This window comes from Theropithecus gelada, chromosome 2, assembly GCF_003255815.1.
Source record: "Theropithecus gelada isolate Dixy chromosome 2, Tgel_1.0, whole genome shotgun sequence".
NCBI classification, from domain to species: Eukaryota; Metazoa; Chordata; class Mammalia; order Primates; family Cercopithecidae; genus Theropithecus; species Theropithecus gelada.
The window spans coordinates 48,486,050-48,511,952 of NC_037669.1; the positions used below are offsets into that span (position 1 = coordinate 48,486,050).

At 44.1% G+C, this 25,903-nt stretch overlaps 1 protein-coding gene across 5 annotated transcripts in view; it reads left to right on the forward strand.

Moving 5' to 3' along the window:
- RAB7A (RAB7A, member RAS oncogene family) overlaps positions 1 to 25,420 on the forward strand; it is an 89,139-nt gene extending 63,719 nt beyond the window's left edge. For 2 of the 5 annotated variants that reach the window (XM_025376321.1, XM_025376320.1), the window contains 5 exons: positions 5,646 to 5,706; positions 7,992 to 8,118; positions 16,641 to 16,859; positions 17,833 to 17,961; positions 23,957 to 25,010. In XM_025376321.1, the coding sequence (XP_025232106.1) occupies positions 5,654 to 5,706; positions 7,992 to 8,118; positions 16,641 to 16,859; positions 17,833 to 17,961; positions 23,957 to 24,052 (624 nt within the window). In that variant the 5' untranslated portion in view covers positions 5,646 to 5,653 and the 3' untranslated portion in view covers positions 24,053 to 25,010. Of the gene's footprint in view, positions 1 to 5,645; positions 5,711 to 7,991; positions 8,119 to 16,640; positions 16,860 to 17,832; positions 17,962 to 23,956 lie in introns of those variants that run through there. The other 3 variants (XM_025376318.1, XM_025376319.1, XM_025376322.1) reach the window with 3 other exon arrangements.
- Positions 25,421 to 25,903: the final 483 nt, after the last annotated feature.

Genomic DNA, 25,903 nt, shown 5'->3' on the forward strand with positions numbered 1-25,903 from the left:
GGTACCCTTTTTTTTTTTTTTTTTTTTTTTTTTTTGAGACGGAGTCTCGCTCTGTCGCCCAGGCTGGAGTGCAGTGGAATGATCTCAGCTCACTGCAAGCTCCGCCTCCCGAGTTCACACCATTCTCCTGCCTCAGCCTCCTGAGTAGCTGGGACTACAGGCGCCCGCCACCACGCCCTGCTAATTTTTTGTATTTTTAGTAGAGATGCGGTTTCACTGTGTTAGCCAGGATGGTCTCGATCTCCTGACCTCGTGATCCGCCCGTCTCGGCCTCCCAAAGTGCTGGAATTACAGGCGTGAGCCACCGCACCTGGCCTAGTGTCCCATTCTTGATTGGAGAACATTAAGTACAAAAATATACCTTTTAACTTTTGCCAGTTTAAAGCCATCAATGTCCTGGTGAAAGAAGATGTGGAATTCTTAGGATCGGCTGTTTAGTACCATTTGCAATAACTCTGAAATGCTTAGCAAGCCCTGAGTGAAGATGAAAACCTGCATTTAAGTGTAATTTGTCTTGCATGATGAATGGAGATTTTTGTCATCAGAAGTTTATTTGAAAAAATCAACAGATTAACGTTTTTCTCCAAAGTGGAGGTGGCTGTTTGAGTGTAAAGGTAATGTGCTCCTCTGAGAGTCACAGTTAAGTATAAGGAAACAAAAACCTTTGTAATCCCACCACATGGAACAACTTGCTAATATTTGTGTGTATTCCTTTCTGCTTCATGTGTAACCATTTTTACATTCAAATCTTTACTCCTTTGGGACTCTCTTGGAAGAGGAGATGTAGAGATCTTAATTTTCACCAAAATTTTTCTGACTCTTACCATTTAGTGAATTGTTCATCTTTTTGCCACTGAATTTTATAATGCCGTATTTGTCAAAATTGTTCCATTTCTGGTGTCCCTTTCCTTGATCGGTTTAGTCCTATTCCAGCACCCCACTGTTAATACTGTATTTTTATAGCATACCTTCTAAGACTGTAAAGGCAAGTCTCTTGTCATTAGTGTTTTAGGGGAAGGGACATTTCTTGTGTATTTATTTATTTTTATGAATAAAAATGGAATTGTTTAATTAAATTCTCCCCAGCCTCCCCTCCTCACCTCAAAAAAAAAAAAAGACTTGTTTAAATAGGAGAGAATGCTAGACTGTTTATTCAGATTGTTTTTTCTCTGTAAAATTATCATTTTTCTCATTTAGGTTCTGTACTCCTGCTAACCACTGTAATAGTGATTGTTGTATAAATTGGAAAAATCTTTCAGGAAAGTGAATTAGCAAAAATCATGAAAACTTTGCTTTTTTTTTTTTTTTTTTTTTTTAAAAAAAAGACAGTTTTGCTCTTGTTGCCCAGGCTGGAGTGCAGTGGTGTGATCTCAGCTCACTGAAACGTCCGCCTCCTGAGTTCAAGCGATTCTCCTGCCTCAGCCTTTCTAGTAGCTGGAATTAGACGCCCACCACCACGACAGCTAAGTTTTTGTATTTTTGGTAGAGACAGTGTTTTACCATGTTGGCCAGGCTGGTCTCGAACTCCTGGCCTCTGGTGATCCACCCTCTTCAGCCTCCCAAAGTGCTGGGATTATAGGCATGAGCCACCGCGCCTGGCCAAAACTTTGCTTTTGACTCAGTAATCCCATCCCTAAACAGTATCCATGAGTTACAGTTGACAAAATCCTTTCCTTGCATGAGAATTTGACCTTTGTTTAACTTTCTAGCTCTGTTTCCCTGGGAGCTAGATAAGGCAGAATGTCACATTTGTTGCTGGGCATGGTCCTTATGGTAAAATATCCTCTGATTGGTAAATTACATTTGGACAGGAAAGAGCCATGGATACCTGATGGGCCACCAGGCTTTTGTTTCATGGAACACAGTGACTCTCCTGGGGATGTCCTTATGGGGAGCCTAAGGAGCTGTCAAAAGAGATACTGGCAGCCCCAAGATTGAGCGTTCTAAGTCAAGGTATTGAGTCAACACAGTCTCCCTGTGCCTGAGCCATCTTGTGTATGGACTCTTGCAAGAACTGCTGCTGCTGACCTACCACTGCCCTGCCTGCCAGCTGTGTCTCTGTCCCCGTCCTTCTCAGTGGACTTGTGCCAAATATGGCCTGTGATAGTCTTATGAGTCGGAATCTAGGAAGATCTACCCACCCCTCAACCCCCATATAGGTGTTGCTTTATCTCAAGGAAGTAATCCCACAGATTACAGCATTTTTTCCAAATTTTTGTTATATTAATAAATAAAGAGCAGGAATGGCTATTTAAATGCTTAATTCACTCAGAGAGGTATTAGACATTAAGATGTAAGGTGGCCTGATGGTCACTGCTTTGTGACACATGTGGGTAGAGACTCAAAGGGAAGGAAACAAACGTGAATTCTGTCATGTGGGAGTGTGGAGGTTGAACTGTGTTTCCTGTTTCTTTTATTTTTAATATTAAACAACATTGGTACACCAGTGAAACATATTAACAAAGCAAGTTATGCAATTCCCTTTTCCCATTCTCAAAATCAGTCACTTTCATAAATATTCTCCAAATATCTTTGCAGATCCTTTTATCATCTTTTTCTCTCTTTTCTTTTTGAAACAGAGTCTTGCTCTGTCGCCCAGGCTGGAGTGCAGTGGCGTGATCTCGGCTCACTGCAACCTCTGCCTCCTGGATTTAACCGATTCTCCTGCCTCAGCCTCCCGAGTAGCTGGGACTACAGGTGCGCACCACCATGCCTGGTTATTTTTTTGTGTGTATTTAGTGGAGACGGAGTTTCACTATATTGGCCAGGCTGGTCTTGAACTACTGACCTCAAGTGATCCACCTGCCTCAGCCTCCCAAAGTGCTGGCATTACAGGTGTGAACCACCATACCCAGCCTTTTTTTTCCCTTCCCCACCAGTCACTGCAACCTCTGCCTTCTGGGTTCAAGTGATTTTCCTGCCTCAGTCTCCAGAGTAGCTGGAATTACAGGTGCCCGCCCAGCTAATTTTTTTTTTTTTTTTTTTAAACAGAGCCTCACACTGTCACCCAGGCTGGAGTGCAGTGGCATGATCTCAGCTCATTGCAACCTCCGCCTCTTGGGTTCAAACGATTCTCCTGCCTCAGCCTCCTGAGTAGCTGGGATTATAGGCACGTGCCACCATGCCTAGCTAATTTTGTTTTGTTTTTTGTTCTTTTGAGACAGAGTCTCACTCTGTTGCCTAGGCAGGAGTGCAGTAGTGTGATCTCGTCTCACTGCAACCTCCGCCTCCCGGGTTCAAGCGATTCTCCTGCCTCAGCCTCCCGAGTAGCTGGGACTACAGGCGCATGCCACCACGCCCAGCTGATTTTTCATATTTTTAGTAGAAACGGGGTTTCACCATGTTAGCCAGACTGGTCTTGATCTCCTGACGTCGTGATCCGCCCACCTCGGCCTCCCAAAGTGCTGGGATTACAGGCGTGAGCCACCGCGCCTAGCCTTTTCTATTTTTAGTAGAGATGGGGTTTCACCATGTTGGCCAGGCTGGTCTCGAACTCTGACCTCATGATTTGCCCGCCTTGGCCTCCCCTTCTTTCGATTTGAAACTTACCACCACTCTCATCATCTGATCTCTATCTTGAAATGTGATACCAGACTTTAGAGTGTGACATTTAAACTTTGACCAGTCAAAGCAGTCCCTGGGGAGAAAGGTAGGGGAATAGTGGGGCTCCACATATAATGAATAGTTTGGGGTATACCTCTCGGTGCTGATTATCATGGAAGACAGAACTTCAAGTCATCTTATACTGCCCCTAACTAGCACTAGTAAGAACTTTCTAGATAAATGCTGTTGGGCTGAGATACAGTGTCTTCACAGTCCAGCCATGGGCGTGAGGCTTTTGGCAGAGAAACAGCTTGACCCTTTGCGTAGGTCATGGGATCTGGGGTATTTGCCTAGCAAACCATTCTCTAGTCTGGCTCCTATTCCCATACTGTTCTTGTAGCCAGAAACAGACTCTGAAGCCATTGAGGATGGTCACTTTCAAGAGCGTAGGCCTTGTTACCAAATCCTGCCCTGTAGGACTGTAGTCAGGTCTGATACTTCCTTTTAGTTAGTGGTCTTGGGTGTAATACCACCTGTTAAGAAAAAGAACAATTGACAGCCAAGCATCTGGAAAGGGGGATAGCTGGATAACCTTGCCTAGGAGCTGTGACCTGTTGCTTCTCTCACTGTCTTCTGGACTCTGTGTTCTGTTACTCATATCTGTATTTGGCATACCTTAAGATGGTAGTAGCCAGTATTTACTAATCATCTACCGCTTTCTAGTCACTGTCCTGAGCATTTTATTCATTCAGTCTTCACAGCATTCTTAGGACATAAGAGCTATCATTTCTATATTCCCTATTCCAGCAGAGAAATTAAATGACTGGCTCAAGGTCATATAGCTAAATTAATAAGCGGCAAAACCAGAATAGAAATCCCTGTGGCCTGGGTTCGTATCTGCTGCTTAAGTCACTCCTACTGTAGGCACTGCTGTCAGCCTTGCCTTCAAAAGTTAGGTAGTTAAAGAGGAAACTAACAAGTAGTTCTTCTGAGTCCCATTCATTTTCTGGAAGTCACTGAGTCAGACCCTGGCAAATGAGAGGCAGTTACGGCAGGAGCCCTGTCTTGATGAGTAGATAGACCATGCTGTGGCAAGTCTTGGAAGATAGTTGAGCAGAGATCAGGCATTTTTCACATCTTCTGGTCATGAGTAGACAAGGCTGCCTGAAAGATTTTCTGGAAAAGCGTAGTCCCTAGAGCTGCAAAGTCAAGTATTATTCAGACAGTACCCAACAGTTAATAAATTTCAGCCGGGCGCAGTGGCTCAAGCATGTAGTCCCAGCACTTTGGGAGGCCGAGACAGGTGGATCACGAGGTCAGGAGATCGAGACCCTCCTGGCTAACACGGTGAAACCCCGTCACTACTAAAAAATAGAAAAACCTAGCCGGCGAGGTGGCGGGCGCCTGTAGTCCCAGCTACTCGGGAGGCTGAGGCAGGAGAATGGCGTAAACCCGGGAGACGGAGCTTGCAGTGAGCCGAGATCTGGCCACTGCACTCCAGTCTGGGTGACAGAGCAAGACTCCGTCTCAAAAAAAAAAATAAATTTCTACTTGGTGTTGAGCATACAATGAGGAATAAAACTGTCTTCATGGAGGTTATTAGAAAAGGGAGAGAACAGATTAACATAGTACATAAAAATGTCAATTAGTGGTAAGTGCTCTGAAGAAAAAGCAAGCAGAGTAATGGGATAGGGAGCAAATGAGGGGTTATGCTGCTTTAGATAAAGCTGTCACTTCTTTGAGAAAGTGTAACTGAAGCAGTGACCTGAATGAAGCAAGGACCAAGCTGTTGAGTAAGTTGGAGCATTGGTTCAAATTGCCGATCCACTCAATTGATCCGCCACCCAAGCAAGAGAAGACATTCTCTCCAACAGCTTGCAGGGGCCAGATCGCCCTCCTGTGCTGTTCTGCCTAGCTCTTGGGTCCAGAGTTCTGGTGAGTGATACTGTTGTTTGTCAGGGCCCCCTGGGTGGAAAGAAGATAACTAGCAGGAAGGCGCAGGGCCCTGCACTCTCGGGGCTGCTAAGACGTTTATGCAAGGGAGGTGTTTTGCCTTGGTGTTTCCATCACACTCACAGTTATTTCTCCTTTTCCCCCTTTAGTTTGAAGGATGACCTCTAGGAAGAAAGTGTTGCTGAAGGTTATCATCCTGGGAGATTCTGGGTAAGTTTCTCATGAATTTGAGCTAACAGATTGGCTCAGAGCTAAGCTTCTCTGCTGCGGAGCCCATACCGTCTGTGCTGCCACTTCTGCTTTCGTAGTGGAGGCTTAGGGCCTTACATATTTCCCTGCGTGGCAGAAATTTAGATGATCCTTGTTATATAACCTTTTGTTCTCTGGTTTTTAGCATGATTTTTATGGGGGAACGGATGACTATTTGAACTCAACTAAGGATAGGCATTTTCATGGAATCCCTTTTCTCCGAGCCGGCCAGGCTGGGGAGTCTTCCTTACATAAATGTATTGCCATTGGCATCTGGCCTAGCAGATGTGTGTTCTTAGCGCACCATACAGTATCTTCCTGCTGTTACATAGATGTATTGCCATTGGCATCTGGCCTAGCAGATGTGTGTTCTTAGTGTACCATACAGTATCCTCCTGCTGCTGTGCCTGCTTCAGGTCTATCTGCAAAAGAGCCTGGGATGGCACAACTGGGTTTTGATTCTAGATGTGCCACTAACCATGTAGCTCACTCTAATGGCTCTTAAGATTCTGTGGTAGGTTTGGTAAGGTGGCTTATGCCCATAATTCCAGTGCTTTGGAGGCTGAGGGGAGGATTGCTTGAGCCCAGGAGTTTGAGACCTGTCTCTACAAAAAAAATATAGCCAGGTGCCATACCTGTAGTCCTAGCTTCTGGGGAGGCCAAGGCGAGAGGATGGCTTGAGCCCAGGAGTTTGAGGCTGTAGCAAGGTATGATCATGCCGTTGCACTGCAGCCTGAGTGACAGAGCAAAACCCCAACTCTTAAAATAAAAAGATTCTGTGGTAGGCTTTTCAGACTTGGCATCTGAAGGGACCCATGAAAGCTTTGACTCATTGGAAGCTTATATATTTTTAAAAATAACAACAATAGCAAATGCAGGCATGCTTCTTTAGTCCAAAGTCCCCTGTCCTTCCTTTGAAAAGCCAGAGGTTTTTCTATCTTGACTGGCTTATCTGAATCACCTGAGGAACCTTTTTTTGTATGCGTGTGAGAGACAGGGTCTCGCCCTGTTGCCCAGACTAGAGTGAATGGTGCAATCACAGCTCACTGCAGCCTCAACCTCCTGGGCTCAAGTGATCCTCCCACCTCAGCCTCCAGAGTAGCTGGGACCACAAGTATGTTCTACCACTCCTGGTTAAATTTTCGTATTTTTTGTAGAGACAGAGTTTCGCCATGTTGCCCAGGCTGGTCTCAAACTCCTGCACTCAAGCAATCCACTCGTCTCGACCTCCCAAAGTGCTGGGATTACAGGCTTGAGCCACAATGCCCAGCCTTTGAAGAACCTTTTATTTGCTAGCATTTGTCCAGCCCCAGACCAGTGGGCTAGGGCCTAAATTTGTGCTGTCTTTCCTACCCCGCAACTCCATCCCTGTCGGGATGGAAAGATAATGCTTTTAGGCCTGCCTTACCCAAATGTGTGCAAAAAGTCTCACCGAGCCCTCATTTGATTCCAGGTTTTGCCACCTCTCCCCTTGGAGATTCTGGCTCAGGTGGTCTGGATTGGAAAACACTGCCTTAGGCTGTCTGGGTACCTCCAGGTTCTTTAACACAAATATGAACATGTTCCTTTGTGGCAAAGGAAGGTGATATCACTGGGTATTTGGAAGGTTTTTGCATTATCTTTAGGTTGCCTTAACCTCATCACACAAAAATCACACATTGTCTCTTGCTGAGTTTTCTTACTGGAAAACATATTTGGAGGAGTATTCTTTGAAGTATATTTGGTTTGGTGATATATTGGTGCTTTTTCTGCTTCAGATTTTAAACTTTAAAGCAGCAAATTGTCTGAGTGGTATATGTCTGCTCAAAGCCAAGGTCTTCCTCCTGGTGTTATTTCATCAAGCTAAAGAGCAGCCACTAAATGGAGAAACATCTAAGATAGCAGGGATACTGTTGGAATAGCAGAGCACTCTTATTAGTGAAGCTTCTTTAGAAGGAGTATATTTGCTGGCATCCTTCTAGAATGGGAAAAATAATACTAGGCTTTACCATTTGACCTGGTTGTACCAAAACATGTAAGCAGCTTTTCCGCATCTGCCCCACATCTGTACCTTGTATTTTTACCCAGAGAGAAAGCACAAAACTTCAAAAGTGTAATGCTGGGAAGGCTACTGGCATTGCCCTTTGCTGTGAGAGCAGTTTCTTGTCCTTCAGGTCAGGCAGATTCTTTTAAATGCTTCAAGTAATTCATGTCAGTTTCAGGACCTTCCTATTTGACTTATGCTTGTGGTTTTTCTCCAATTTCAGAGTCGGGAAGACATCACTCATGAACCAGTATGTGAATAAGAAATTCAGCAATCAGTACAAAGCCACAATAGGAGCTGACTTTCTGACCAAGGAGGTGATGGTGGATGACAGACTAGTCACGATGCAGGTAAGCATATGTCTTGGCTGTGCTAACCAGGCCTTGATAGTTCCTTTAGTCTTAATCTTTCCTCATGCATAGACATTTTCCTTCCCTGTTCTTCAAATCTTATTATCCTGTTTGTAGATAATTGGCTGATACTCAGTTAAATTTGAATTTCAGATCAATAGTGAATACTTTTTTGGTATACTTCTTGTATATCTCAGATACAACTTGCTAAGACACACTAAAATTTCTTCTTTTTTTAAAGAAAACTCAGGTTTATCCTTTCTTGTTTTTTGTTGTTTTTGGTCTTGTTTGCTAAATTTGGCAACCTGCAGGTCTCTATCTTGTGTTTCTCTTGACGTTCTTGCCCAGTGCTTTAGGTAAACATCTTTGTCTCACCTCAGTAGTGAGACATGAAGTTTCTTTATTTTTTTGACTTTCTATTTCATATGTAACTTCAAGAGTTGTGTGTCTATTGAGCCAATCTGTTTTTTTTTATATATCAGCTTATTAATCTTTCAAGGGTTTCCCTTTCAACAGTTAGGATAAGATGTAGATTCTTTCATGTGACTTGTTGAAAAGCCTTCCCATTCTGGCTATAAACTGTTACTCCCTTTTTTTTCCCCTTTGAGTCATTTTGTTTGTATACATGTATTATATCCCTAGAAAAGAACCCCTGAATGGTGGATACCTTGAGCCCAGGAGTTCGAGCCTGCAGTAAACTGTGACTGCTCCATTATACTCCAGCCTGGGTGATGGAGTGAGACCCTGTCACTAAATTAAAAAAATAAAAGAATCCCATGATTTTCCCTCCTGTATTTTCATCTCTTTCTTCATGGTCCGTGATGCCAACTGAGGTTGTCAGTACAACCTGACTTTGAAACCAAACTATTGGGATAGGAGTAGATTATTCTGTCACTTTTCTAGATCTTTGAGTTGCACATCAAATCTGGGGCCATTCATTCCAGTTTTAACCTGCCTGTGAGGTTCACAGTAATTTTCCCAGCTCTGTGATCACCGATGATTTCAATTTTTCAATGTGATCATGTTTCGTTTCACACTTAGAACCAGATGATGACTTGGGAGCACAGCCTAATAAGTACCTGGTGTTTGCCTTTGAGAGCATCAACCAAGACATTCATGCACACCATTATGGAGGCAAGGAAAGATGGTAGAAATAGCTGCTACTCACTTTTTTTTGTCTCCTTCCAGTCCTTCTGAATCATGTGCTGCTCTTACAGACTTGTGTTGGTGGATATGTCTCTGCTTCCAGCAGGGCCTGTATACCCACCGGAAGTCTCCAACTTTTCGCTCAGATCTTTTGAAACTTCTATCTCTGTGGCAGATGTTCTTTCCTACATGCTTGTAGAGGCAAATTCCAATCCCATTGTAGTCCTAGCAAGTACCTGGCAGATAGTGGGGGCTCGCTGAAATGTGTGAATGATGTAGGTTAAAGGTAGAAGTTTGTACATGTGTTGACCTCGAGCTGTGGCATGCTCCTAGAGGATCAAGACTCTTAATTGACTGACGCTTCTAGGACAGAGCTAGTATGAATCTCTCATCCTCACCTTACCTATACACATACACCTAGAGATCTTCAAAATGTAACTGCAGTTTAAGCAAGTCAAGCTTGAGAGCAGAACTGGAAAACCTTGGCCCAAGGAATTGGCAAAACTTGTGTCTGCAGTTGTTGGAGAATCTCAGTCCCACTATCCACATGTACAGAAATCTTTGTCTCAAAGAATTTAACATAAATCTCTGTCAATCCTGGCAAAAACAAGGGTAAGACCACTCTGTAGGGACATTTACTACTGTAGGAGAGAAGATGAATTCATAACCACATGAGGAAATAATGTACCACAAGAGATGTTCACAATGACTAGAGATGTTCTAAAAAGAAACAGAAACCATAATGGAAAGGGATACTATAAAAAAATGAGGATATGGAAAACTTAGAACTTCAAGAAGTGAAAAAAATAGTATTGAAATAAGCTAAATGAACAGTTAAACTGTAGATTAAATACAGCTGAAAAAAGCAGTAAGCCATAAGAGCTGAGCATATTTTCTAAAAGAAGACTTAAAATTTTGAAGACCAAAAAGCAAAATCTTAAGAGCAACTATAGAAAAAAACACACGACTTACAAAGGAACAACAGACTGACGAATTCTCAACAGAAGGCAGAAAGGAGTAGAATAACTTCAGGGAGCTGGGGTAAAGGCCCATCTGAAGATTCTCCATGTGTCGCAGCAAGACTCAGACTGCCTTTTGCTGAGGAAAAATAGAACTTCTCCAGCTGAGCTGTGGTTTTGATAGCCATGTGGGCCAGCGAATTCAGAAATCAGAGTTCGGCCCCTGCTGGTTGGGGGGTTGTCATAACAGTCCTGTCTGTGTTACTAAGCTGGGACCTTGGGGTGCTGCACCCCTGAAGTCAACCCCATCAGGAGATCCACAGGGCACTGAGTGAGGTGAGGAAAGAGTGGAAAAAGATAACAAGTTCCCAAGAGATTGAAGGAAAGGATGGCCTTTGTACTCTTGTAGCCAGCTTCAGATACTAGAAGTAAATGAAAATCATTGTCTCTGGACAAAGGCGTCATTATCCTGATCTTGAGGAATCCTCGTGTGTTTTTCGAGGGCTTTTAGCAGCTTGCAGTAAAATATAATCAAAGTAAGAAAACAAGGCACCACAAGAAAGAACCAGTGAAAAACTTGCCTGGTAATTCCAGAGTGTTTTTTTATATTTAAAGAAATACGGAGCATACAGAGTTTGTTATATGAGATGAATAAATCCTAGAGATCTGTACAGCATGGTGCCTGTAGTTAACAATACTATATTGTATACTTAAAATTTTGCATGCTGAATGCAGTGGCTCTTGCCTGTAATCCTAGTGCTTTGGGAGGCCAAGAGAGGAGTTCGAAACTAGCCTGGGCAAAATAGCAACATTTCATCTCTACAAAAAAATTTTTAAAAAGAATTTACTTATTTTAAGTGTTCTTATCACAAAAACTAATAAAAGAGGATGGGGGGAACCTTTTGATGAGTAGGTTTGTGGCCTACATTGTAATGATGGTTTTCTCTCCAAACTCATTGAGTTCTATGCATTAGATTATTAGATATGTGCAGCCTTTGTATGTCAGCCATACCTCACTAAAGGGGCTTTGGTTAAATATAAGATAATCTTTTAATCTGCAGAGAAGAAACGAAACGGTTAACATTGATGTGGGGAGAAAATGAAGCACAATCAATGAAATTTGGAAATTCAGAGAATGCTGCTAAAGCACAGCAGATTGGCCACACCAGAAAAGTGTTGGAAGAATGGAAGAAAAATGGCAGGAGATATGAAAGAGATAAGTGAAAGTGAGAAGGTTGGACCTACTTTTAATCAGTCTCAGAAGGTGTAAAGAGAGAATAATAGATCAAAGATGATATTTGCTGAGGATTTTCCAGAACTGATGTGGCACCAGTCCACTGACTCAGGAAGCCCAAATTCCAGGAAGGATAAATAAAAAGAATTCTGTGTAAGTCATAGTGAAATTAAAAAAAAAAAAAAAGACTTAAAAATAGACTGAGGAAAACTTGACAAGCACAGCACTGAGGCTGCCAGGTGAGTCCTGGCAGTAACAGCAGAGCCCAGCAGGCAGTGGGGTATGTTGGGAAAGAGACGGGCAGCACAGTGTTCTGTCTCTGCTGAAATAACCCTCCTGAATGAAAGAGTACGTCTTTAAGGGCTAGTGGCAGAAGTTCTAAAGGATAACTCCAGGCAGAAAATGATTTCACGTAGATAGGTCTGAAGGAAGAACACTTCAGTAGTATACTTGTATCTATTTTTGGAATCATGAGTATGTAACTTCCAAAGTAATATGAGGAAACAAAGATCAGAACTATATAATCTAATGTGTAGGGAAATATTAGTGACTGCTTTGTTTCTTGTTTTTTAAAGTTCTCTATACTGTTCAGAAAGAATCTGGAAATTGAGTAGTATCTTAGATGGAATCAAATAGGCATGAAAAATTTCCACGGAACATATTGTGAGTTCATAGTAATTTAAACAGTGATATTAGTACAGTGATACACAGAGCACAGGAACAGAGGGCACAGGGTGCACCTCTCTGGTAATACATGGGGAGAAGGGTGTTGTAGGGTGTGTATTTATTTGTTTATTTATTTATTTATTTATTTTTGAGGCGGAGTCTCACTCTGTTGCCCAGGCTGGAGTGCAGTGGCGCAGTCTTGGCTCACTGCAACCTCTGCCTTTTGGGTTCAAGTGATTCTCCTGCCTCAGCCTCCCGAGTAGCTGGGACTACCGCTGCATGCCACCACATCCAGCTAATTTTTTGTATTTTTAGTAGAGATGGGGTTTCACCGTGTTAGCCAGGGTGGTCTTGATCTCCTGACCTCGTAATCCAACCACCTCAGCCTCTCAAAGTGCTGGGATTACAGGCATGAGCCACCACGCCCAGCCTATTTTTTATTTTTTTTTGAGACAGGAGTCTTGCTGTTGCCCAGGCTGGAGTGCAGTGGCCTGATCTTGGTTCACTGCAACCTCCGCCTCCCCAATTGAGGTGATTCTCCTGCCTCAGCCTTCTTGAGTAGCTGGGATTACAGGCGCCTGCCACCACGCCCGGGCAATTTTTTGTATTTTTTTTTTTAGTAGAGATGGGGTTTCATCATGTTGGCCAGGCTGGTCTCGAACTCCCGACCTCAGGTGATCCACCCACCTCGACCTCCCAAAGTGTTGGGATTACAGGCGTGAGCCACTGCGCCTAGCCAGTAGGGTAAATAAGTGGGACCAGGACAGAGCTTTACAATTCTAGCTTGGGGGAACCAGAGGATTCAAGACCTGAAGGTGGAAAAAATACAAAGTGAAAACTTTAAAAATGAAAATAGTGAATACTTTTCCCCTCTGGCATTTGAAAGTACGGAAAGTACAAATCGCTGGGTGCGATGGCTCAAGCCTGTAATCCCAGCACTTTGGGAGGCCGAGACGGGCAGATCACGAGGTCAGGAGATCGAGACCATCCTGGCTAACATGGTGAAACCCCGTCTCTACTAAAAAATACAAAAAAGTAGCCAGGCGAGGTGGCGGGCGCCTGTAGTCCCAGCTACTCGGGAGGCTGAGGCAGGAGAATGGCGTAAACCCGGGAGGCGGAACTTGCAGTGAGCCGAGATCCTGCCACTGCACTCCAGCCTGGGTGACAGAGCAAGACTCCGTCTCAAAAAAAAAAAAAAAAAGAGGCCGGGCGCGGTGGCTCAAGCCTGTAATCCCAGCACTTTGGGAGGCCGAGACGGGCGGATCACGAGGTCAGGAGATCAAGACCATCCTGGCTAACACAGTGAAACCCCGTCTCTACTAAAAAATACAAAAAACTAGCCGGGCGAGGTAGCGGGCGCCTGTAGTCCCAGCTACTCCGGAGGCTGAGGCAGGAGAATGGCGTAAACCCGGGAGGCGGAGCTTACAGTGAGCCAAGATCGCGCCACTGCACACTCCAGCCTGGGCGACAGAGTAAGACTCCGTCTCAAAAAAAAAAAAAAAAAGTACAAATCATAAAATGTTGAAGATTGATAATAGATTACATTAAACATCTGTATAACAAGATTCCCAGACTAACAAAAACAAACCATACAAGCAGGTGAAAAAGATGTTAATGCCTAATAATATCCAAGCAGTAGGCAACCTGGTGGATGCTAGAATATAGGGAGTTGAACAGCCTCAGGTTGATGGTAGGAGTGTAGTAATGAGTACAGCCTTTTCAGTAGAAACTGCCACTCTGTTCCCCAGTGTTGAACATACACTTATGCAGCAACAGTCTGAGTGTATGGCCTAGAGAAACTTACGTCTGGGCATGACGTCTGAGGTGTAACGAGAGTTACCATTGCAGCGTTGCATAGATAGTAGTGAAAAACTGCAAGTAACTCAAATGATCTGGGAAACTAAGTGTAGTCCGTTAAGGCAATGAAATATTATATAACTGTTAACTTTTGGGAGTGAAAAAAGACAAGTTGCAAAAAGCTGTACAGAATGATACTATTTATGTAAGGTATCTCTTCAGGAGCATTTGCTTGTGGTAAAGTAGGAAGAAAATGCAATGGGGGAAGGGTTAATTCTTGGAAAAAATGGATTAAAATAACAGTATTAATTTTGGTAACATCAGAGTATTGGGTAGATAGTTATAAGGGTATAATTTTAAACGGAGAAAACAAACCATTTTGAGACAAGCAGGTTGGCTGGTTTCCTGTTTTGATGTAGTCTAGAGAAAAAGAACAAAAGCCCCTTACTCAAGCTGTAGCTTACCTAACTTCCAGACAATCAGCAGCAAAAAAATCCCAAGAAACTGTTATCATAAGTTCCTGCTTCATGGGGCTAGGGACCTCCCTGGGGCCCCCAGCATGTGCAGTTAGACTTCAACTTATAGTTACCTTTTCCTCATTTTAATGCTAAAAATCACACCCAGGGTGGAGATTTAACCTGCTAGTGCTACACGCAATTTCTGAAGAAGCATGTTTAGCCACTGTGCATGTGGTAGAAAAACCCCTCCTATATACATACCCTGACATCACCCCTCCCCATAGGAAGGCCCTTTAAAGTTAACTCCCACACTGCTTTCAGAGAATAGCTGCCCCTTTCCTTTTGCAGTGCTAGCTCACTATGCACAAGCTAAATAAACTTTCACTTTCTCTTTGCTGTTGTGTCTGGTGATCTCTCTTGATTTCTGCCATGGAAGATTCCAAGAACCTAGGTCACTGTTAACAATTTCAATTAAAATATTAAAAAATTTAAAGATCACAGTCAGCCATAGGACTGTACTTGTTGATGTTTTGATAAATATGGCCTTTACTTTTGTAAATTCAAAATTAAATTAATTTTGGTAACTTTCTAGGAACCCATCAACTTGTTGACTTTTCTTTTTGAAAGTATTACTTTGCCTTCTCTGTGTATATGAGTTCCAGATGATGAATTGGTTCCACCTAACAGTAACAGAGTTCTTATGTAATTCTGCTTGTAGGAGTCTTCCTGAAAAAAAGCCGTTTGAAATATAGAAAAAGCTCTCTATGCTAATGTTCATTGCTGAGTTGTTTATAATTACAGGAGATTGGCAACAATATTTTCTTAAAAACAGGAATGGATGGTTCACTAAATCTGTTGGGCAGCTGTAAAGTCCAGTGAACCTGCTCTCCCATGTCACCCCATCTGCTGTTGCCAGAGTGCCCTAGTGCGTGACGGGGTAAAGGGGAGGAACGTGGGAGAATGTGGAGAGTGTCACATATGCAGTCTCCAGTCAGCTCCAGAAAACCTCTCCACACAAATAACTAGAACAAGACATGAACTCCTTCCTGTGTGGGAGGATGCCAAGTGTTCGTTTATTTGTTTGTTTGTTTGTTTGTTTGAGAATGGGGTCATTTCTCCACTGATAGAGATGCATACATATTCAGTGTAGAACATTGGAGAACCAGGAGAGCACATAAATGAGTACCACCAGCAGCCCTGATCCTGTTTAGTCTACATGTGTGGACTTTGTTTATTGTATCTGGGGAAGGGAACATTTAGTGCCCTAACCTGCTGGGAGGCAGTGGAATCATGAGAGATAAATTTGTCTTTTTTGCCCTTCATTCTTATATCTGAGTTGTTATCATGTTTGTCTGGCTCTGTTTGAGTGCGTGTTACGGATCTAGGGCAGTAAATATACCCAGCCTTGCTCTTAAACCTAGCATGGCAGTGAATGATGTGACCAGCTTAGAGCTGGTCAGTAGTACGTGGGATTTAATCTGGTGTGTGTTCTCATTGTCTTTCTCTTGATCTCTGTCAAGAGTTTTTCATTTGTTTTTTAATTGAGGTATAATACAAATGAAATGTAACATGCTAATCTTTTTTGTTGTTTAGGCTAACTTTTCTCTCTTTTTTTGAGACAGAGTTTCGGTCTTGTCGCTCAGGCTAGAGGGTAGTGGCACGATCTCGGCTCACCACAACCTTCCCCTCCTGGGTTCGAGAGATTCTCCTTCCTCAGCCTCCCAAGTAGCTGGGATTACAGGCATGCACCACCACGCCTGGCTAATTTTGTATTTTTAGTTGAGACAGGGTTTCTCCATGTTGGTCAGGCTGGTCTCAAACTCCTGACCTCAGGTTAGCCACTGTGCCTGGCTAGGCAAACTTTTCATACAGTAAAATGCATAAATTGAACTGTATCATTTGTGAGTCATCACCTCACTTCCCTGTATTTCCATTGCTCTCAGAAAGTTCCCAGAGTACCTAAGTTTTATTTACAGTTCAAATTTTACACACTTACCTAAATGTGACCACTACTTGGATCAAGATATAAGAAATTTCTAGCGCCCTGGAGATTGGACTCATGTCACCTGCTCATAGACAGACACATACTTACATACAATATTTGTGAGGATTGTTTCGGATACTCTGGTGCTGAAATTTGCTTCCTGAAGTCTGGTGTCATTTGTCTTTGTGGGTGACCTCACAATCTGGCATCCCCTGCATACATGCTCCTTGTGCTCTGCCTAGCACTCTCCCGAGGAATAAATGTTTTGTCTCTCACAGATATGGGACACAGCAGGACAGGAACGGTTCCAGTCTCTTGGTGTGGCCTTCTACAGAGGTGCAGACTGCTGTGTTCTGGTATTTGATGTGACTGCCCCCAACACATTCAAAACCCTAGATAGCTGGAGAGATGAGTTTCTCATCCAGGCCAGTCCCCGAGATCCTGAAAACTTCCCCTTTGTTGTGTTGGGAAACAAGATTGACCTCGAAAACAGACAAGTAAGTACCAACGATGATAGATACTGTCACAGACACCTGCTCCCGAGGGGCCTTGTGAATTTGGAGGGTTCTCTGCTAAGCTCACATGGCTCTAGGAGGTGCTGGTGGGAGTCTGTCTTCATCACCCTATGCCAGCCCTTCAGGCCAACTGCCTTTAAGGACTGGGACCCAGGTGACCTGGGTTAAGTCCCCATCCTGCTCCCAGCTGGCTGTGACTTTACGCCATTGTCTTGGCTATCTCAACTTCAGTTCCCTTTCTGCACTTTGAAGGAGGGAATTCAGTTTTGTCATTCTCAGTAGTGCCCTCCCAGTACCTCCAGGCCGTGCCTGGATCTCCATGTGTGCAAAATATTGCTTTGGGCTTTGAGTGAAATTGCTGTACTATAGTTATAGTTTCAAATATCATTTCTGTTGGAAACATAGACTCTTTGATTAATTACGACTACGTTTATTTCTGACCATGGATCTTTTTTTCTCCCCTTCCTAAGTGACTTAGTCCTTATCTCTTGGCTGAAAATGGGCTAGGGGTTGGGGAAGGAATGAGAATGTGTGAGTGGCATGGGTGACATCACACTAGCAGTAATGGTAAAGGGACTCTAAACCTTAAGACCAAGCTGCTGGGCATTTCCTGTCCTGGGATCTCTGAGGTCCCAGTAAACACTCTTCATTTCTTCCCAGACTGGCTTCTTACTCCATTCACAAATGGCTTTTAAGTATAACTGAGGGTCAGAAGGTATGAGCTGTAGACTGAGACAGGCTTTGAGCTCTCTAGCTGAATCCTAGCTATCCTGAGCATAGCCAGCAGGGCGAGTTTGGACGGGTCTACTGGTCTCTTCCAACACCCTCTTTCCCCACATCTGTGTCCTCACCTGTACCACCTGTAGACGAGGGACCATGACACTTCCTGGGGAGGATGGAGTCAGTGCTAGCTGCTTCTATCATGAGCCTGTGTGCACCCTACTTCTCCTTTCAGGTGGCCACAAAGCGGGCACAGGCCTGGTGCTACAGCAAAAACAACATTCCCTACTTTGAGACCAGTGCCAAGGAGGCCATCAACGTGGAGCAGGCGTTCCAGACGATTGCACGGAATGCACTTAAGCAGGTGGGTCTCCCACAGTTGACCTGCCCACTCTTGTGATGCCTGACCACTGACCCAGTCCCTGCCTGACCTCCTGCCCTTAATCTTCTTCCCTAACCCACTCTTTTCTATGTAGTCAGAATACCCTAAGTGTTCATCTGAGAAGGTTAGGACATGTTCTGCTTAAGCTTCCAGAAACCCCACTTTGGGGAAATAACCTAAAAGATGTAGAGGCTGGGAAGACTGAGACTGCCCTTCTTTTACTAGGCTTGTTCTTATTTTCTTGGCTGCGATTAGGAGATCAGGTCACTGGGAGACCCCTGATCAGATTGCTGCTCTATTTAAGAAGGAAATTAACTTGAATACAAATCCCAGCTCTGCTGCCTACCAATCATTATATCTAGTTTGGGCTTAAAAATATATATATTATGGCCAGGCATGGTGGCTCACGTCTATAATCCTAGCAGTTTGGGAGGCCAAGGCAGGCCGATCACTTGAGGTCAGGAGTTTGAGACCAGCCTGGCCAACATGGTGAAACCCCATCTCCACTAAAAAATAAAAAGAAAATTAGCCAGGCCTGGTGGGGGTTGCCAGTAATCCCAGCTACTCAGGAGGCTGAGGCAGGAGAATTGCTTGAACCCAGGCAGCAGAGGTTGCAGTGAGCCAAGATTGCACCACTGTACTCCAGCCTGGGTGACAGAGTGAGACTCTTTCTCAAAAAAAAAATTAAAAATAAAATTATATCCGAACTTCTACCCCCTCACCTGAAAAATGGGAATACCTGCTTTTGCAGGGTGATTATGAAGATTAAATGAGACCAACTCTTTCAGCTCTCACATACTGACAGGTAACTTTTTTCCTTAGGAACAGTTAAGTAAACAACACAAGGAAGAAAATGTAGGAAAACTATTCAAGGAATACAATACCTAGAATTTCTTATTTACTGTTGCTGTGATTAGATACAACCACTCATGCGAGTTGAAAGTCTGTTTTGATGTACAACTCTGTTAGGGGCAGTGGTGATAAAGGCAGATCATGAGGCCTCATCAGACAGGGTCTGGGGGTGGTCAGAGGTGTGACAGGTTTGGGGGGATGCATAGAGCACTTGAAGCACATAGTGGCTGTAAGGGCAAGGCAGATTCTGCTGACTCCAGGAAGCCGGCAGAATGAAGGTAATGGCTTTCAGCAGGACAGAGAGTTGTTTGGAATGGTTGCTCCAAGGACCAGGGAAATTCTGGCATGAGTGGGGTCTGCACTAAGTGTTCCAGAATGAAAGGGACAGACCTACTCAGTGAGGAAATTGTTCCACCCAGAATGCCAGGAGAGCCCTGAAGTGGTAAGGAAAAGACCAAGATGCAGACTTGGCCACCCTCACCCACAAATAATAAACGGTTGTGTTTTTCTTAATGTTCATATAAGGGAATGGAAATCCAAATCATGTAGGATAGTGTTTCCCACCTGTTTCCCTGTTGCCTGGCATCACCGTCTGAGTTTTTCTCTTCCATCACTACTGTCCCTGTTGTCTTTATGCTTTTATTTTTAGAGCTAGCCCCTAAGGAGTTAGATTGTTACATTGGAGGGTCTGTTTTATTATAAGTTAGGGTGCCAGGTTGCTTTCCCCAAGGGGAATAACATTTCAGCAGCGTGGGCTTGCTTTGTTTACCTCCTTGCCAGCAAGCAATAGGTGTCACTTGTCACTCTGCTGACATTGCCAATCTTTGGGTGTATAAATTGCCACCATCGTGGCTACTGGTCCCTCTGAGTCCCTCTCCCTGGGACTTAGCCATTTGGATTTTCTCTGCTGCACACAGCCAGCACATAGCACATGGTTGGGCCTCTCTCAGTTCTCATGAGCTGCTAGTCAATTGAAGTTAATTCTACTTGCATCTCAAGTGACTTTTTCAACTCTGTGGTATTTTTAAGTCCTTTGAACATAGGAAAAAAGTAATTTTTTATTTGGGTATGTCATTTTAAGTTTCTGTGTTTCCTGTGTCTACATCAGATTTTTCTCTAATTCAGCTGGAATTTGTTTTGGCTTATGGCAGGAAAGAGAGACTTGCCTTTTCTCTCAGAGAGCTCAGCCAGTTGTTTGAAATCATTCGGCTATGTTACATAAGCCGTTTCCCTCCCTGAATAGACCGTGGCCTGTGCTAAATGCTCATATGTGCTGGGATCTGTTTCTGGTCTCTCCAGTCTGTTCTGGTGATGTCTATGCCATGTTCCCTTATCCGGACTGTCTTGATTTCACTGCCTGATAAGGCAAGTTTCCTCTTGCCACATTCTTTTTTTTTTTTTTTTTTTTTTTTTGGGGGGGGTTTTTTTCTTTTGCCCCGGCTGGAATGCAATGGCATGATCTCAGCTCACTGCAACCTCCGCCTCCCGGGTTCAAGTGAATCTCCTGCCTCAGCCTCCCAAGTAGCTGGGATTACAGGCATCTGCCACAACGCTTGGCTAATTTTGGTATTTTTTAGTAGAGATAGGGTTTCACCATATTGGCCAGGCTGGTCTCAAACTCATGTTGTGATCCGCCCACCTCAGCCTCCCAAAGTGCTGGGATTACAGGCATGAGCCACCCCGCCCTGCCTGCCACATTATTTTTTTTTTATTTTTTTTTTTGAGACGGAGTCTCGCTCTGTGGCCCAGGCTGGATTGCAGTGGCCCGATCTCGGATCACTGCAAGCTCCGCCTCCCGGGTTCACGCCATTCTCCTGCCTCAGCCTCCGGAGTAGCTGGGACTACAGGCGCCTGCCACGACGCCCGGCTAGTTTTTCGTATCTTTTAGTAGAGACGGGGTTTCATCGTGTTAGCCAGGATGGTCTCGATCGCCTGACCTCGTGATCCGCCCGTCTCGGCCTCCCAAAGTGCTGGGATTACAGGCTTGAGCCACCGCACCCGGCCTCATTATTTTTTAATAATTTTGTTTCAGTTCCATGGTTTTCCTCTCTTACCTTCCACACCCCAAATAAAACTCTGTTGAGATTTTGATTGGAATTTTTTTCTTCAAGCCCACTGTTTTTTCCCCATTGATTGCAGTTTTGTTGCAGCTGTTGCATTAGTCTGCTCAGGCTGCGTTAACAAAACCCCACAACATGGGTGGGTCCAACAACAGACATTTTGTTTTCTCACAGTTCTGAAGGCTGGAAGTCCATGAGCAAGATGCTGGCACATTTTGTTTCTGGTGAGGGTGCTCTTCTGGGCTCACAGACTGCTGTCTTCTCACTGTGTCCTCCCATGCCCTTTCCGCTGTGTGCACAGAGAGAGGACACATGAGCAAGGTGTCTGTGGTGTCACCTCTTCTTAGAAGGACACAAATTCTCTCAGATCAGGACCCCACCCTGCAACCTCATTTAACCTTCATTCCTTCCTTACTCCAAATACAGCCACCTGAAGGGTTAGGGCTTCAACACAGGAATTTTGGAGGAACACAAACATTCTGCCCGGCCGGGTGCGGTGGCTCACACCTGTAATCCCAGCACTTTGGGAGGCCGAGGCAGGTGGATCACCTGAGGTCAGGAGTTTGAGACCAACCTGGCCAACATTGTGAAACCCCATCTCTACTAAAAATACAAAAAATTAGCTGGGCGTGGTGGTGGGCACCTGTAATCCCAGTTACGTAGGATGCTGAGGCAGGAGAATTGCTTGAACCTGGGAGGCGGAGGTTGCAGTGAGCTGAGATTGCACCATTGCACTCCAGCCTGGGCAACAAGAGCAAAACTCCATCTCAAAAAAATAAAACATTCCACCCATGAATCTATTTTAGGTCTTGTTTCTGTTCCTTCAGTAAGATTGATTGATTTTTTTTTTTTTTTTTTTTTTTTTTAAGAGACAGGGTCTTGCTCTGTCAGTTAGGCTGATACGCAGTGGTGCAATCATCACTCACTGTAGCCTCCAACTTCTGGGGTCCAGTGATCTTTCCACCATAGCCTCTTAAGTAGGTAGGACTACAGACACACCCAAGCTATAATTGATTTATAATAGGATCCTTTGCCTTTCACAGTAAACATATTCCTAGGTACTAGTGGCAATATAAAATGTCGCTATTTGTAACAGCCAAAAAAAAAGTAAGAACAACTCAAATGTCCATCAACTGATAAGTGAATAAACAAAGGACAGCTTATCCATGCATTCTAATATAATTCAGCTATAAGAAGGAATGAAGTAGTGACACCTGCTGCCACATGGGTGCTAAGCGAAGGAAGCCAGTTGTAAAAAGACCGTATGTTGTATGATTCCATTTCAGTGAAATGTCCAGCCCGGATGCAGTGGCTCCTGCCTAAAATCACAGCACTTTGGGAGGCTGAGGCTGGAGGATCGCTTGAAACCAGGAGTTTGAGACCATCTTGGGCAACATAGCAAGGCCCCATCTCTACTAAAAATTAAAAATTAGCTAGGCGTGGTGGCACGAGCTTATAGTTCCAGCTACTTGGGAGACCAAGACTGGAGGATTGTATGAGTCCAGGAGTTAGAGGCTGCAGTGAGCTGTGATCATGCCATTGCACTCCAGCCTGGGCAACAGAGCGAGACTCTGCCACAAAACAAAACAAAACAAAAACAGAAATTGCAGTCCACTAGAAGAAATGGGGAAAATTAAATCATGTTTAAAAATTAAGTGTCCAGAATAGTAGGCAAGTCTATTGAGACAGTAGATCAGTGGTTGCTGGGTCCAGGATGGTGTAGAATGGGAGTGGGAAGGAACTACTAATGGGCATAGGGTTTTTTTGGGGGGGGGGGTGATGAGAGTATTTTAGAGTTAATGTTGATGGTTGCCCAACTTTCTGAATATACTAAAAACCATTGAATTGTACACTTTATGGCATGTGAGTTAAAACCCAATAAAGCTATTAGGAGTGCAGTGGCACCATCTTGGTTCACTGCAACCTCGACCTCCTGGGTTCAAGCAATTATCCTGCCTCAGCCGCCTGAGTAGCTAGGATTATAGGTGCTTGCCACCATGCCCGGCTAATTTCTGTATTTTTAGTAGAAACGGGGTTTCACCATGTTGGCCAGGCTGGTCTTGAACTCCTGACCTCAGGTGATCCACCTGCCTCAGCCTTCCAAAGTGTTGGGATTACGGGCATGAGCCACCATGCTCAGCCAAAGCTGTTATTTTTTTAAGTATGTATTCCTAGATGTGTTATGCTTTTATAGCTATTGTGAATGGAATGATTTTTTTACTAGATAACTTTTAATGAATAGAAACAGTTCCTGCTTTATCTGCAAATCCTAAAACAGTCACTGGCACACAAGTGCTCAATGTTTAAGTGACATTGTTTTCCTGCACCCAAAAGTAGAATGCTACTCCTCATTGGAAACATGTTACTTTAGCAAAGTCCCACTAAAATGACCATAGTCCATCTGCTCTGACACTTGTCACAGATGGTAATAAAATTCATTCACAGCTGCCTTTCTAGGCCTGCAGCATTTGGGAGACAAAACTCTGCTAAACCTTTGGAAGAAAAAAGAGACCAGAGCAGAGGCCATTGGTCCAGAAAAGTGTATGGAAGATGGGGAGGTAGAAGGAGTGTTCCAGGTTGAGAGGGCAGCTCATACTCAACTCCAGCCACTTCACCTCGTGCACATACTGGCTGAGGGTTGCCAGATGTTTGAGAAGCTAGAAATCACACCATTGTCAACCATTGTCAACTATAGGGAACATACAGAAAGCATCTGAACTGGATGTGGATGTGGTCCCAGAGCTCCCAGATCATGATCTGATTGAGAACGTATGTGAACTTCTGTCCTGATTGCTCAGTGCAGACTGATGCTTCTCCTGGCAGGACTCCTCTCTCCACATTGACCTGGAGTTGTCACAAAATCTTTTTCTCTTGATACTTCCTGAGCATGGCACCTTCTGCCAGAGTGTTCCCTTAACTGCGTGGGCAGGCTCTGCTCCACAGCTCCCCACCCACTCTGCTTGCCCAAGCAGAAGTGAGCCCCTCCTGGGCAGAAAGGGCCCGCAATGAGGGCTGAAATGTTTCAGTTCCCTGAATAACCAACCTTTCTCTGTCTCCTTGTCCAGGAAACGGAGGTGGAGCTGTACAACGAATTCCCTGAACCTATCAAACTGGACAAGAATGACCGGGCCAAGGCCTCGGCAGAAAGCTGCAGTTGCTGAGGGGGCAGTGAGAGTTGAGCACAGAGTCCTTCACAAACCAAGAACACACGTAGGCCTTCAACACAATTCCCCTCTCCTCTTCCAAACAAAACATACATTGATCTCTCACATCCAGCTGCCAAAAGAAAACCCCATCAAACATAGTTACACCCCACATGTCTCTCACACACACACACACACACACACACACACACACCCCTGACGTAATCAAACTCCAGCCCCTGCCCGTGATGGCTCTTGGGGTCTGCCTGCCTACCCACATGAGCCCGCGTGTATGGCAGCAGGACAGGCCAGCGGTGGATGTCATTCTGATATGGAGTTGGCATTGGAAGCTTATTCTTTTTGTCCACTGGAGAGAGAGAGAACTGTTTACAGTTAATCTGTGTCTAATTTTTTTTTAACGGTCTTGTGGTCTTTTTACCTCCCCTTTCCCCTCCCTCCTTGAAGGCTACCCCTTGGGAAGGCTGGTGCCCCATGCCCCATTACAGGCTCACACCCAGTCTGATCAGGCTGAGTTTTGTATGTATCTATCTGTTAATGCTTGTTACTTTTAACTAATCAGATCTTTTTACAGTATCCATTTATTATGTAATGCTTCTTAGAAAAGAATCTTATAGTACATGTTAATATATGCAACCAATTAAAATGTATAAATTAGTGTAAGAAATTCTTGGATTATGTGTTTAAGTCCTGTAATGCAGGCATGTAAGATGGAGGGTTGAACCCTGTTTGGATTGCAGAGTGTTACTCAGAATTGGGAAATCCAGCTAGCGGCAGTATTCTGTACAGTAGACACAAGAATTATGTACGCCTTTTATCAAAGACTTAAGAGCCAAAAAGCTTTTCATCTCTCCAGGGGGAAAACTGTCTAGTTCCCTTCTGTGTCTAAATTTTCCAAAAGGTTGATTTGCATAATACAGTGGTATGTGCAATGGATAAATTGCCGTTATTTCAAAAATTAAAATTCTCATTTTCTTTCTTTTTTTCCCCCCTGCTCCACATTTCAAAACTCCCCTGTTAGATCAACATCCTACTATGAGAGCGAAAGGAAAACCCTCACAGATCTGTCCTAGTGATTTTTACCTTTGTTCTAGAAGGCGCTCCTTTCAGGGTTGTGGTATCCTTAGGTTAGCGGAGCTTTTTCTCCTTTTCCCCACCCATCTCCCCAATATTGCCCATTATTAATTAACCTGTTTCTTTGGTTGGAACCCTGGCAGTTCTGCTCCCTTCCTAGGATCTGCCCCCGCATTGTAGCTTGCTTAATGGAGCACTTCTCCTTTTTCCAAAGGTCTACATTCTAGGGTGTGGGCTGAGTTCTTCTGTAAAGAGATGAACGCAATGCCAATAAAATTGAACAAGAACAATGATCATCTGCCTTTGCCATGTCTTTTTTTCCTTCTTTGAGAGCCTTGACTCAGTAGAGACCACATGAGTTAATCATAGCCAATGCCTTATCCAGCAAGGAGCCCTCCATAAATGGGCATGTGTGGTGCTTCGAGGCAGAAAGGCCCTCTCATATCTGGTCCTGTAGTGCCTGTCCCTAGTTGTTTTTTTTGTTGTTGTTGTTGTTTTTTGAGGGGAGAGGGGTGGGTAGTTTAATCGCAGTGTTGGAGGTTGAGGACCATGGATGGAGAAAGCATTGTCCCTTTAGAAGATCAACCACAAACTGCTGGGGACCTCTGAGCCATGCATATCTTGTAGGTGTAACTGTAACCTATTCGTGTGTTATGTGTTTTATTTTTAGTTGACCTAGTTGCTAACACTTAGATGTATAATTCTGCATTTGTCACAGGAGAGGAAGATTTGGCAGCAGAGACCCTGTATTCCAACATATGTAAACCCCTACCTGGA